General features: G+C 38.4%; 1 protein-coding gene across 1 annotated transcript in view; it reads left to right on the top strand.

The window, feature by feature from the left end:
* Dok6 (docking protein 6) overlaps positions 1-14,811 on the top strand; it is a 366,478-nt gene that overhangs the window by 148,065 nt on the left and 203,602 nt on the right. The window contains exon 3 of the mRNA XM_026388691.2: positions 9,314-9,428. Coding sequence (XP_026244476.1) covers positions 9,314-9,428 — 115 coding nt within the window. The remainder of the gene's footprint in view (positions 1-9,313; positions 9,429-14,811) is intronic.

Raw genomic sequence — 14,811 nt, 5'->3', positions numbered from 1 at the left:
TGCCCCAGAGGATCTTCTCCATTGCTCTTGGCCTGGCATTGCAGGATGATGGCAAGTCCTTTAGAGTAGATCTTTTTTGCTCTTATTAAAGTGTCAAAAGCAACCAAGACAAGCTTTTTGTGGTGATAACAAGGCAATGAAGAAAACGAGGATGAGATCATGGAGCATCACTTCTCCTCCCAGCTTTGGATGGCCTCTCCTGTAGGAGGATTTCCTCCCCCCAGTGCCTAGCTCCCTGGTTGAGAGAGCTCCCCAGCGCAGTCCCAGGTCAGCCTTGCTGGTGACCCCCTCAAACATTACTAGATTTATTTTCCAAAGAGAGACCTCTGCTTTGTCACCTTATGCTTGCTTTTCCCTGGGGACTCCAGTTGTGACCAAGCTCATTAATAGGGAGGTGTTGCCTGTGGGACCATCACCTTCTGTGTGGCTGTCTATCAATCATTTTCCCAGGCTCTGGGTAACCACCTGGGAGAGCTGTGTGGACTTTTTATTAATCAAAATTAAAGTAAAAATATATGTAATGCCCTCGGGTGACACAAAATAGAGATATACTCCTGAATTTTCAATAAATTATAAGGTAAATAGGGCTATATACAAAATTTTCCTGTTGCCTTTCATTTTGATTTAAGAATAGAAACTTTATAACATAAATTGTGCTATTCATCTTCAAGTAATGTGGTGTAACGCTATTAGTTTCCTAGGGCTGGCCTAACAAATTGTCACAAACTTGGTAGCTTAACACCAAGTAAATTTATTCTCTCACGGCTTGGGAGACCAGAAGTCATGAATCACAGTGTTGGCAGGAGTCACTCCCTCCGGAGCCTCAGGGGGGTCGGGTGCTGCCTGCCCAGCAGCGGGGGCTCAGGGGCTCCTGGGTTTGTGGCAGCATCACTTCTGATTTTGCCTTGATCACCTGGGCTCTGTCTCCACTGAGTCTTATCTCCAATCTCCCTCGTTCCCTTATAAAGACATCAGCCATTGGGTTTAGGACCCACGCTGAATTCAGGGTGATCTCCTCTCAAGATTCAGGACTTAGTTGTGAAAATCCCTTTCCCAAATAAGGGCACAGTCATTGGTTCTGAGACTTGGGACTTGGACATAGCTCTTTGAGGGCCACTATTTAATCAGAACAATAATTAAGAGACCTAATTTTGTACTACACTAGGTAAAGTCCTAGTAGCTGAATAGTTTTCTATCAGTATCTGTGTAGTAAAGCGGTAGCTCTCAAACTGAGAACAGTAGCATAGCGAGTGATGCATCTTACACATGCCAAGTTTCTACCTAGCCAGAGATCCCCTTAGTGCACATTTTCCTATGTACTAATTTTATTCATTTCTCAGACCTGAATATATATTATCTTTCTGTTTTATAATGAACAATCTCAAAATAATGTAGGAGTAATGATGCACTGAGGTTATCCCAGACTTCCTTCCACCTTACAACCTGGGTCTTTTTTGTAGTTGATTTTCCTTCCTCTGGTCATTTCTTATTAAGCTGTAATTTGCTGTTAATACAACTCATGGCATTCAGGGCAAAGGCTCTTGGAGAAATGGATAGTGCACTAGTTTGAGAAGTGGAAAACATGGTCCTTCTCCTGACCATGACTTTGTGTCACAGTCCCTCAAATTGGGACAGCCCATTTTACTATCTGTAAATCAAGGAAAGGTCAGCTCTCAGTTTGCTCTATCAATTAGAATCTTTTGGCTGCAAGTAAAAGTGGACTATCATGAATTATAGTATGTTCAGGGAGGAAGCTGGTCTCAGGCTTATTTGATCCAGTAACTCTTATCAACAATTAAAATTGAGGACTTCTTGTTTATGTGTGTGGTCCCTACTCTGCCTTCCTTGGAACTGCCTGGTCTTCTCAGCCTAGGAGCAGGCCAGCTGGAGCATTTCTGACTTATGACATTCTGACAGGACAGCTCCACCAGAGGAAGACACTTGTCAAGAGCCACTAGTCCTTTCACCAGAACACTTCATTCATTAGTGACTAGTGAGTTCCACCTAGACCGAGTCTGAGATTCCCACCAGGCATGATGGAGGGGCGGACATATGAACAATATCAGGTCCTGCTAACAATTTGGAACTGGAAGCTGAGTAGGCAGCCAACAGCCACCGTCACAGGTGTCCCTCAGCATTTGTGGAAGACTGGCTCTGCTGAAGGTAACAAAGTGTGCAGAGAGGGTGACATTGTGAACCTGCGCACATCCCCTACATGATATGATACCTAATACAACAGAAATGCCATGTAAACGTGGTTGTGCTGTATGATTTGGGAAACAGTGGCAAACAACGAAGTCCTCGTGTGTTCAGTGACCACTAATTATATTTTTTTGCACAATTTTGATCTGTGATTGCTTGAATTCTGAGGTTCAAAACTTGTGGGTAGAGGGCCAATTATAGCTAACTCCAATTCTAATATAACTGTACCAATAAGTATTCATTTCTAGATGATACGTTTCATTCTGTGGCTTAACATGGGACAGCCTTTATATCTGTCAAAGATATGGAAGACTTGTAATTATTTATAATGAACACATTGAGATAGTTAAACAGTGACCCACGGGAAGACTGTGTCAGAGCACATGAGCTCTGTCACAGGTTGCTTTAAGAATAAATTATATTGATTTTTCAACAGCACATGTTCATTTTTATCAGCAACAAGGGAAAATATAACGAGGCTGCTACTGGAAAACCAATGTAAATTTAACTTAAAGGAAGCAATAATAAAATTTTTATGCAAATTTTGACATCAGCTATTGAAGCATATGCTGTAGTAGATAACACAAATATTTAAATTATTCTTATGAAAGCTTAGCAATCAAGAATAGAGAGACATGTGTGTATTAAGTGTGATAATAATTGTAATAATAAAAAATCAGTAAAATTATCATCTTTTCTTACTGAAAAATCAATATTCTCTACGCTATTAAAGTTTTATTAAACTTTCTCCTGAAACGTGCCATTTTATCCTAAAAAAACCCTTTCTTAATTAAAACAACCATAGAATATTAGTAAAATACCAGAATTAATAAGAATTATTACCAAGATTAATGAGAAAGAGGAGTACAATTTGTGTTCTAATTCATTTAAATCTCTTGAAAATAATTAAAAGTTCATTTCTTTTCACTTTTCAAAAGATAATTAGGTTTAAAAAAGAAATTGAGCACTTAAATAGGTGGTAATTTGGTCTCAACTGTCATGAAGTAAATTGTTTAGAGATACTCTAAAACTAATAATAATTTCAATAACGATGCCATCTCACCTATTTATGTGTGTAGTAAATAGTGTAAATATAATTTTGCCATAGTAAGATCTACATTAAGTAGTAACATTTAGTTTAATTGGTACTTAGGCTAAGGGGAAAATGCAGAACATCAATGGCATGATTTTTAAACTGTAAAATGGATCTCAATTTACTTATGCTAAATGTTGCTAAGTGTTCAAATAAGAGCACTCTGGAAACCTTGAGCCCAGTTGCCATTTGCCTCAGCCCATGTGACTTCCCCCAGTTAACTAGCAGTAATGGCAGAACAAGAGACTTAATTGTTTTGAACTATAAGAAAAACAGTTTCTCCCCGTGATGTGCTCTATTTATTTATAACTCCCAGATATCTAAGTACACCCTCCCTGTCAGAGCACACAGCCCAGAGAACAAATCAGTCTTTTCTTCCACGTGTTTTGAAAGAAATAATCAGTTTACAAATGCCTAGTGCTTTTCACCTTGAAAAGCATATGGTCAGATATCCAAATAAATGAAGAAATAAGTAAATCCTGCCTTAAAAGAATAACTATCTGGACATACTGAGCCTAATACAAGAACCCAGATAGATTGTGTAATCAGCCAAGAGGACATCTGAGGTCAGATCAAATTGCCAAGGTCATGAGAAAGAGCCCAAACAAGAACAAGTCACTAACGTCACATGGCTCACTCAGGAGCACTTGTCCATCTGAGTGAGTTTGACAGGAAGAGGGAGGCACAGGGTGTCCCAAACAGATTATTGTACAAAAGCCTCCATCACCACTAAGTGGTGAGCTTTTTATTCAGGAACACTGGGAGAGTCTGCCTATGGTTGGACGTTGTCTTGCATTAAGGGCTGACGTGGAAGCAGATGAGCTCAGATGTTCAGGCAGGAACTGGATGGTTGGAAGTCCTCCAGTTCTTGCTGAAGAGTGAGGCCTTCGGTTCTGAGGCATGAGCGCATGGCCGTGAGTCTTTGAGGGGAATGGCTGTGTGTCGGTGAGGAAGATAGCTGGGAGCAGTGTGACAAGGTCCTGGGGAGTGGGGCTGGTGTGGGCATGATGACAGGGAGTGAGTCACGAGGTTGTGGAGAGGAAGGCGTGAGTAGAGAATGTTGTAGGAGCAGAACCAACAAGGCTGTGACCAAAAGACAGCCCTGGGCCCGGGAGAGCACTGTGCAGAGGCGTGGAGCTCAGCGTGGCTGTGAAGAACCGCCCTGCCGTGGCAGGCTTGCTCTTGCTCTCCCTGTCTAGCTGTGAAAGCAGTAGTACACAGAACTGGTCAAGGCAGCAGTGCTGAGTGACAACAGCAGTCACTGAATTTTTGACAGGCAGCTGCCTACATAAGTAAAAACAAATAAAAACTTTACTTCATAAAAATATTAATTTTATTCTACCTGGACCACAATGTGGCTCTTAAATATTGCATTTTCCAGAATAGCAAGAACTCAGAGCACAGGACTGCAGTCATCTCAGGAAGGAGCAAGGTGTGCCGTGGGGGTCCAGCCCAATAGCTGCTTCTTCAAAAGAGAAACAGACAGAACTTCCACTGATTGAAAAAGTCACTGACTGACAGCAAACTATGCCACTCATCCTTGAGACTTGTGTGGGATATTTTCTCAAACTAAACCAAGCAGAGGATGAAAAAGGAGGGAGGAGGGGAGGGCGTGGGGAAGTTCTGGGGAGTGTAATTTCCAAATTATGCCGTGTCCATGTGCAATACTGGATACCATTGTGAAGGATTCCACTCATGTGTGCAGTTATAATGCACTAATTAAAATAACCATAGAGGGGGCATCATAGAGTGAACCCAGGGATGGGGGGTGAGGAGGGGAGGGAGAGGGAAAGTGCTGGGAGGAGACTGAGCAAATTGTAAAGTGCATGTGACGATGGCTTCATGGGGACCGCTGTCCTGTGTAATTGAAAGCATCCATGAAAAGAGAACTGAGCAAGCCCCTGTCAAGAAAACAATTCACATGTTCATTGAAAAATATAAAAATCCAGTTTTCAGGTGAAAATTATAATTCGAGAAACTTGCATCTATATTCTCAAGTTTGACAACTTTTCAAAACTTAGATTTTATTTTTTTATGAGATGTATTAAATTGAAGAGATGACAGCATCACACTGTTGATCGACAACTGAAACCCACATGATTCTGGAAACTAGAGAAGCAGCATCTGCCTGGAGAGACCATGAGCATGCTCAGTGTGAGTGAGTCCCACAGGCGAGCAAGCACTTGGGACGCCTCTGTCAGGGTGCCTGAGGCTGAAGGTAGAGGATCCTGAACCCCTGGTGCCTGCCATGTTTCCCCCACCTGTCTATCCGTTTATGCTGTTGATTTTTGATATGAGACCACAAAAAAATGCAAAATCCATAATACTTACTCTAATAAACTCTGATATCATTGAATAAAAATATTTGGAAAAGACCCCTGGGCAAGATTAGAAATGGTTTTATGATATTGTTTGCCACTGCAAGATATTTTATATAATATATAACTTTATATAAAGTCTATCACTTTTGTGTTCCAAAGCAACATGAAATATTCATTGTTTTGAGACTCTACTTTGTTCAGGTAAAATTATCATTTGACAATATTGTCTGACTTTTAAATATTACTTCGATATACTATGTTGGAGTAAAATTTGACATTAATATTACTTGAATCAATTACTTAATCATTTAGACATTCAAAAGTTAGACTTTGTCTTTCTCTCCAGTGTATTAATCTTCAGAAACTTTAGAATTTCACATGATAATCTTAGAAGAGATTGTTACAAGAGAGAAACAAATATAAATAAGGTGCAGATTAAAACTAATTTTTGAGGTATGTGACAGAACTCTAACTCCAATGTGACACAGCAAGAGGGCTGCTCCAGGTGCCTGAACAGCAACCCTGAATGAGGTCACAAATCCAGGTCACTAAAGGTTTTGGAAAAATAGGTGACAAGTAACAACAAGCTCCTAAAACGGTAGCACATAATTTTTCTTTGAATATAATGTATTATATGATATGAGTGAAATTTGGGGTCATGAATTGTTCATTTTAACTACTTCAATACTATCACATCCTGATTGATATCAGAGGTACCAGCTTCCAAAATGAAGATCAAAAGTTTTCAAATACGTGAAATACATCTGTACATTTCCCATTACTTAGAACACTACTTAATAATTGTGAGTATAGCGGAGCATTGGAAATTCTGAGTGGAAATGTGTATTTTCTCTTCAGCAGTAACCCTCATGTGCAGTTAAAGTTTGCATGATACAATGAAAGCATTGATCACTGCTCAAGCAAGTCAAAACTGCTACCCTTGTCAAAGAGAATTCTCACATTAGGTCCACTGCAGAGACCCAACAACTCAAGAAATCAAGCAGGTGGAGTCAGCACTGGCTACAGGTCTCTCTTAAGTTGACCAAGGATGGGGCTGTTACTTCCTCCAATCACCAGCTTTCTTATCTGTACCTAATATCCATGCTAATATCAACTCTTCAGGGTTTGGGGAAAATTGTGAGAAAAATATATATTGGGTCTAATGTAAAGAGAAAGCTCAAAATCCTGAATATTCTAACTACCAGCAGGGGTCATTTCTAGGGGTAGTGATGTGTCTATTCTAAACACAGTAGAAAAAAAAAAATTACTACACGTATCAGCTCTTCCACTTGGGGCCAAAATCATGTTCTGAAGTTCCTCCAGATCGGGTCATGCAGAGACCTGGCACACACTGGTGCTAACAGATGATCTTATATTCATGGTTATAATAATCATCCATACCCAAATGACAAACCTTGTCTCTAAGTGTTCTGCGAAAGCAATGATGCCAGCCGTTTTGACCAGAATCCTGAAACGAAAGTTGAATTCACATCATGGAATCAACAGGCTTAAAAAATATTTCTTTTCATTTTACGTTTTCACACGGGGTTAATGCATAATGGAATCAAGTACAGCAGGAGCTCCAGTGCAGGCCTCTGAAATTCCTAGCCAGTGTAATGTTGGTGTATGTGCATGCATGTGCTAGTGTGTGTGATTTATTACTTTATATGTGAAGGTTTGCAATGACAAGAAAGGAATGCACTGCAGCAAGTTAAATATCTTAGCTATTGCATTTACAAAATATTGAGTACCATTACTATGATAATTATTCAGTGGAAATACACTGATAAATTGAGGAAAACACAACATTTCATAGGAAATTTAGCATTCTTTTTTTAGTATTTGACAGACTAAGTTGAAAAAATTACAGAGAATATACTTTTGTTTTGCAAACAGACTTATGATTATCAAACTCAATAATTATAAAAAATGGAATTATAGATTACATAAAACAAATAAAAACTGACTTTCTGCAATTTCAAAGTCCTCCTCCTGATCTTCTTTTTGGGATAATGTTACAAACAAGATAGCATGTGCCCATTTCCATACATACTAATGCTTCAATTTGTTCTTTCTTGCCTGTGACTTTTATTATTGATGTTTTTCTGTCTAATTCACTTCCTGCAATGTTAAATACAGTTATAAATGCTAACTAAATTCTTATAGCATTAGATGCTATTGATGATAAAGTACTATATATAAATCTACACATATGTACATTTGTGTCTTCAAATATATATAACATAGCTATGTACATACACTCTCACATACAGTCAACTTCCCACATCCACAGGTTCCTCACCACTTGAAATCAGACCATGGATCAAAACTACTTGGAAAATTGTGTTTGTACTAAATATGCACAGATTTTTCTATAGCTATTCCCTAAATAATATGATATGATAATTATGTATGTACCATTCACATCACATTAGCTATAAGTAATCTGAAGCTTAATTAAGTTATATAGGAGAATCTATGTAGGTTATGTGCAAATAATATGCAATTTTATATGAGGGATTTGTGTATTCCTTGATTTTGGAATCAACAGGAGTGGGGAAGCTGAACAAATTCCCCACAAATACTGAGAGATGAGTATACATATAAATGTTGTGTGAGTGTGTGTGTGTGTGTGTATGTGCAGATAGATGGTCAAAAAGTTAAAACTTATTGTTTACTTAGTTCTATGCTTATCAAAATATTAATCAGCAAAATAACACTCAAAAGCAATGTTGAAAATTCCATATTTTTAGAGAAGAAATTAAAGCATAGTCAAAAGATAATTTATTATAGGTTCCCACAGGATCATAGATATGACACCATGAAATGTCATAAAAAATATTAATGGGTATTATTATGTTAGTTAATTCTGCTTACTTTCTGCTAACAATACTGATCCAGGAACAGGAAACCTTTTAAGTTAAAATTTTAAAAATTCAGCATGTTGCAATATAATTTAGAAAAAAATTAACCCAAACATAATTATTGCAACGTTGTGTTGCAGAGAAGTTGAAGAAGCATTTGGCCATTTGTATTGCTTGTGAGGAAAAATAAAAGAATCTTAACTTGTAGCAGAACATGTACCAATAAAAAGTCAAGAAGTAAACTAGATGAATGCATTCTTTATTCATTTCTAAATGAATAAAACATCATTAACCTAGGTTCATAAATCCCAGATGGACCGTGGTGAGGGAAGTGATTCATGGGGTCCACAAACACTGTGTTTTCCTGATAAGCAGATCCATTGTTGAAGGTTAGTTACTCAAAATTTTGGAGCCACCTCACTGATGGACAGGTGTCAGAGTGCTGTCATTGTGGGACTCAGGAGACAGAGGAGATACTGAATGTAGTCAACATTTAACAGATCTTAATGAGAATGCTTGTGTACCACAGATGCTGTGGTCTCCTGGGCGTGCCACTTTACTGAAAACATTGAGTCCATGAGGCAATTCTACATAGTCTTTAGACTGTTTCAAAATGCAGCAAACAATATGAACTGTGACCAAAACTGAGTGCCCAATGGAAGACATGGTGTTTCTTCCTTATTGTTTTTGACTATAGTTAATTAAAAATTAGCACAATAATCCCCTGGGAAGTGGTGTGAGGCAGTGATACCTGATCCTTGTGTTTAGCTCTCCAGTATAGAATGTATTCAGAACACTAAGTTAAAAATGTTTTGTTTTTTTTTTCTTTCAAGGTAACTGAACTACACAACATCAAAAATATAACCAGGCTGCCTCGAGAGACAAAGAAGCATGCAGTGGCCATTATCTTTCATGACGAAACGTCAAAGACATTTGCCTGTGAGTCAGGTAAGCCATTACAGGTCCATCTACAGCTTGAGGACATTGAGCGGCTTCTGAGACAATGACCCAGGCAGATGAAGATGCGGTGTCTGGATTGGATGGCTCATTGTAATGAGAGGGCAGTGGAGGATGTTAGTCGCAAGTTCAACATACTGATTTCTCCAGATGTTTTGGGTACTTATTGTTATCTCTCTGTGCCTTCTCCCAGGTGGTCTGAGAACTCTGGCACAGTTTCCATTCAAGCTTTGAGAATTAAGTAAATAATGAAATTATTTAGGGCGATGTTGAGTGAGTGAGCATGTGATTAGTATCCAGGTTTTTGCAAAAAGTAGCTGCAGGTATTTTGTAGGGCAATAATAATGTCACTGTACAAAAGCCTGGCAAACTCAGCCTAACTCCCCAAACATTGCAGAACAGAATTTGGGCAGTGTGCTGCTTTCACCGGTTCTTGGTACCACAAATAAGCACATTTCAGATTGAATTTCGACATGCCGGTTTATAAAGCACTCTGACAGTGGTGAGATGCAAAACTTTTTAATTTGAACTTGCAATATTCTTCATGTCATGAATGAGTTGACAATGCTTTTCAAAGATTTTGCTCAAAGAAACAACGTGTTTGCTTTATAATGCATGTTCCCAAAAATATGAAGGGCTCGAAATATGTGAATTTAAAATGGTTATGTAGCCTTTAGGAGAAGATTCTTAATTTTTTAAAGGAAAAATGAAGTTTCTGGTTTATAGAAAGTTGATAGGTCGGTCTATTTACTGCTAAGTCATATTATTCTAAAGCTGCTGATGTCACTGTGCGTGACTGAGTCTGCTCACACCCCTCATCTGAGCTGACCTTAGTCTTCCAGGCTGACCTGGAATGCGTCAAAGTGCCCTTCTTTCCTTGGATGCCTTTATTCATCAGTCCTTCTTCATTTGCCATCTGACCATATCTCATCCTTCAAAACAGACTTTTTGGAGGTACAGAGATGTCTGAGATTGGTACTATAAATCCCCGTCTTGTAACAGTACCTGTCTCAGCCTTATTGATATATTGTTATCCCAAAATATTTTTACCTTCTTGTTCACTGTCTTAAAACACTCTAGTCACTTCAATTTTCTCTGAGCTCTTAACTATATAATGTTAATGTCTCTTATTAAATTAATAACAGACAGAAAATTAGTTTTCAAAAACACGATAAAAATGATTTTCATTAATTTAATTGTTATTTCTCACGATTGTTTGACTTTTTTTGAAATTGTAGTGAGCAATGTTCTGCATGTATAAGTGCAACTGGAGTCTGTTATTTTTGGAAAGAATGATATTTAATTATGTTTTTTAAGTAACAATCTTATTTAGATATTCTTTAGAGAGACACTGGCCTAATTTGTGTTTATTTAGTTACTTAAACATTCAATAGATTGCCTTTTATATTGTGATTTTTTACTGAGATTACAGTAGAAACATTATTTAATGCAATTTTACATTTACACAGATGGCTTTTCTGATTTAAACAGCTGTAATCCATTCTTTATTTAAATTCCTATCACTTTTTTTAAAAAAACAAGTTTGAGATTAACGTGGAAACTGCCCTCTTTCAATTTTTTATTTTCTATAAAGTTGGGGAGAATGTACACACACACACACACACACACACACACACACACACACACCATCTCCTCCTGAATACATACCCCTGCTGCTCCATGGCATTTTTCCAGGTATCACCTGAATTTCCTCCCCTTTATGGGCCACAAGGTATCTACCAGTGCATCAAATAAAAACAGGCTCTTACTTCCAGTCTGACACTTAAAGTAATTTCAGTGAAGACATATTATTTTCATCATCCCAAGAACCCAGACTAGAAACATTCACTTCCATAAGATATTGATGTTGGTAAATAAGAAGCTCCTGTGCACATAACTCAAGGTCAGCAGGACTCGGCCTCAACTTCAACATGTAGTGTTTGGAATTCTCAATGGTGACTGGAAGAATGTCATTGAACTCCACATCACAGAGCACCTGGGTCTCCAGAGAGTGGCATTGCAGCAGGTGGCACCAGCCCCTCCAGTCCTGGTGCTGCGGTCTGAGCATTGTATCTTTACATACAGCTCAGCGCAGACGAAACCCACTCCTCCCTGGGTCAAGTTAGCAAGTGCATTTGAACAATTTATAAAAAGGCTATAAAGATCAAGAATTTTAAAATAAAATTTTTGATTATACATAGCATCCAGGTCTTGGTTTCTAATAACAGGAATCGGGGCATGAGTCCATGCTAATATAAGTAATTAACTGAAAAAGTAAATAATGGGAGCAGATAGACAAATGTCCCATAGGAAAATTCCAAATAATTCATGCGGAGGCCCTGCCCTCAGGAGGGATGCACGACTCCCCACTCTGTGACTGTGAGCTGCCCAGGTGGCTTCCTTCTAAAGGAAAGAGCATCGAAAGGGGTGGGTGGGAGAGAAGAGCTAGACCATAGGGCAGCTGTCAGAGACCACCTCAGCCATGGTCAAGGTCCCCATCAGCACAGCACTTTACCTCATCACCTTCCTCCCAGCACCCCACAACTCAGTGTAACCGTGAGGAAAACATCACACAAATCCAAACTGAGGGGCATTCTACAAGGTGCCCGACCAGTACTCTTCAAAACCTTGAAGGTTGACAAAATCTGAAAGTCTGAGAAACTGTCACATCCAAGAGGAGCAAAAGGAGTCATGAGGAGAAAACGTAAGTGGCATCCTAAATGAGACCCAGAAACAGAAAAAAGCGCGCTGGGACAAAACCGAGGACACTCAGTGAGGAGTGAGGAGACCTTAATAAATTATCAATTAGGACCACTAACTAATAAGGATATATCAACATCATTTCATCAATGTCAGCAAATGCACATAGCGAAAGTAAGGTGTCAATAACATAATAAATGTAAGACTTAATAACAGAGAAAATGGGCATACAACATCCATATTATCTAAGCAGTAATGCTTTACAACTGATGCTATATCAAAATAAGAATTTTTTTAAAAAAAATTAATGTGGAACTGACATAAAATATATATCAATGAACTAGATTAAGTATAATGAAAGTGCAATGCATTTTAAAGGATTTAAGTTTACTAAAGAAAATTGAATATTACAATCAATAGTAACTGAATCTTCACCTCATCAATTGCAAGTGAGCCAATGGCTCATCTGGAATGCCACTGATGAAGAAACTACAATTAGCATCATCACAAAAGAGTTCTTGAACCCCTTGGGACAAAGATGACTTTGTAACCTGCCTGTAATCTGCATCAGTCACCCCTGCCAGTGCCATAACTCCCTTCTGAGCCTGTTGACTCAGAGGTACGAGGAGCACAAAGTGGCGAGGGGGAGTCTTCACTTCCAGTTCAGTGAAATCTTTGTTGTACCCCCCAGAAGAAGCCTTCTTCTCTCTGGATCTAAGATGTCTAGGCCAGCAGAGCATAAGGTTACAGGAACAGGAAGCAAAAGCTTTCCTAGTGAGTCACTAGGGGTGGGAGGGAGTGGTGCCATCCCTGTCTCCACCCCTTGGTTCCTGGACCCATGAATTCTTGCAATGGGAGAGACCATACCATATAGTGGATGCTGACGTAGAGGATAGACACTTCTGGAGAACCTTGTCCCAGGCCTCTCTGTATTGCCATCTAGCAGGCCCTGGAACTGCATCTTCCAAAAGTCCATTCCATTATGCCATCAAACCAGCTGCTTCAGGACAGTAGGGAACAGAGTCCTCACACTTATTTCCAGATGCAGAGAAGAATGTGCTCTCATATGGCTAGATGGAGCATGAATTGTATTAATTATTTTTTCAGGGAAAATGGCAAATATATATATATAATATGTATATTATATCTAATATATCATACTTATTATATTATATATTATATGTTATATATATTATATATTAGTATATATATTTAGTGTATATATTTATATATTTAATCTCATATATTTAGTATTTATATATTTATATATATTTTAGTGTATGTATATGTATTTTAGTATATATATATATATACACACACATATATATACACATATATATATATTTAGTGTATACACACACACACACACACACACACACACACACACCTTGGGACCATATCCCACACAAACAAACGTGCCAGCACACGTTTGTTTAAGTACACAATGTATAATGGAAAAATGGAAATAAGTACCTATAGAGTGAATAGTTGAGTAAGCAATGGTATATCCTTATCAAGAAATATGTGATCATTAGAAATAGTTTTACATGCAAAGCAACTGTTTTAGTTAGCATTTTTGTCATCATGACCAAAAGACTTGACAAGAACAATTTAGAGGTAGAAAACTTCATTTTGGCCCATGGTTTCAGAGGGTCAGTTCATGGTCTGAGGATTCCACAGCTCTGGGCCCAACATGAGGCAGAACACTGTGGCAGAAGGGTGAGGTGGAAGAATCAGCTCAGGACATGGCAAGCAGGAAGTAAAAAGAGTGAGCTCCACCCAGCAAGGACAAAATGTACCCCCTATTACCCTGCTTCCTCCAGCCACAACCTACCTGCCTACAGTAGCCACCCAGTAATCCATATCAGTGGATTAATCCACTGATTAGTTTACACATCTCACAACCTAATCATTTCACTCCTGAAAATTATTGCAATGTCTCACACATGAGCTTTTGGGGAACACCTCATCTCCAAACCATAACAGCAACTATCAGAAAGTATATGTGAGATAATCACATATTGTAAAGAAAACAGAGAGAGAGAGAGAGAGAGAGAGAGAGAGAGCACTTTAGCAATTTTACCAGGGTGAGAGAACATGATGATGAGCTGTATGAAAAAGATTTTTGGGGAAAAATGCAAATAAAAGAGGGAAAGAAACAAAATAAAATAAACAACAAAAAAAGACCAGGCATGTAATTTATTGTATTCATATGAAATCATTCATGTGTGAACAGGGGCATAAATGTGTCCAATTTTAAAACTTAAGTTAGTACCAATAAATACAAACTAAACCTCCAGGAAGTTCATAGTAGTGCACCTATACCATAGGCAAATGTAAGAAGGAAAAAACACAGCTGAACCATGGAATTCTTGAGGCACAGAGAAACTGCTGTGGGAATTCAAAACATTGCAGTCACTCTGAAAAAAACAAAATGTTTGGCAGACTCATAAAATTAAGCATGCAATGACCATTCAAGCCAGTAATTGCACTCTTGGGCATTTATCCTAGGAAAAAAATGAAAATGCACACATACATATACAACCTGTGTGTGAATGTTCACAGCAGATTTATTCAAAGAGCCTAAAGCTGGAAAGAACCCACAAGTCCTTCTACAGACAGCGTACATCATGCCATAGAATACTCCACAGGGGGAATAACTATTAGAACATTC

The sequence above is a fragment of the Urocitellus parryii genome, chromosome 13 (genome assembly GCF_045843805.1).
Source record: "Urocitellus parryii isolate mUroPar1 chromosome 13, mUroPar1.hap1, whole genome shotgun sequence".
Taxonomy (NCBI): domain Eukaryota; kingdom Metazoa; phylum Chordata; class Mammalia; order Rodentia; family Sciuridae; genus Urocitellus; species Urocitellus parryii.
Note: the sequence above shows the minus strand (reverse complement) of the source record. Positions and strands in the feature narration are given on the sequence as shown.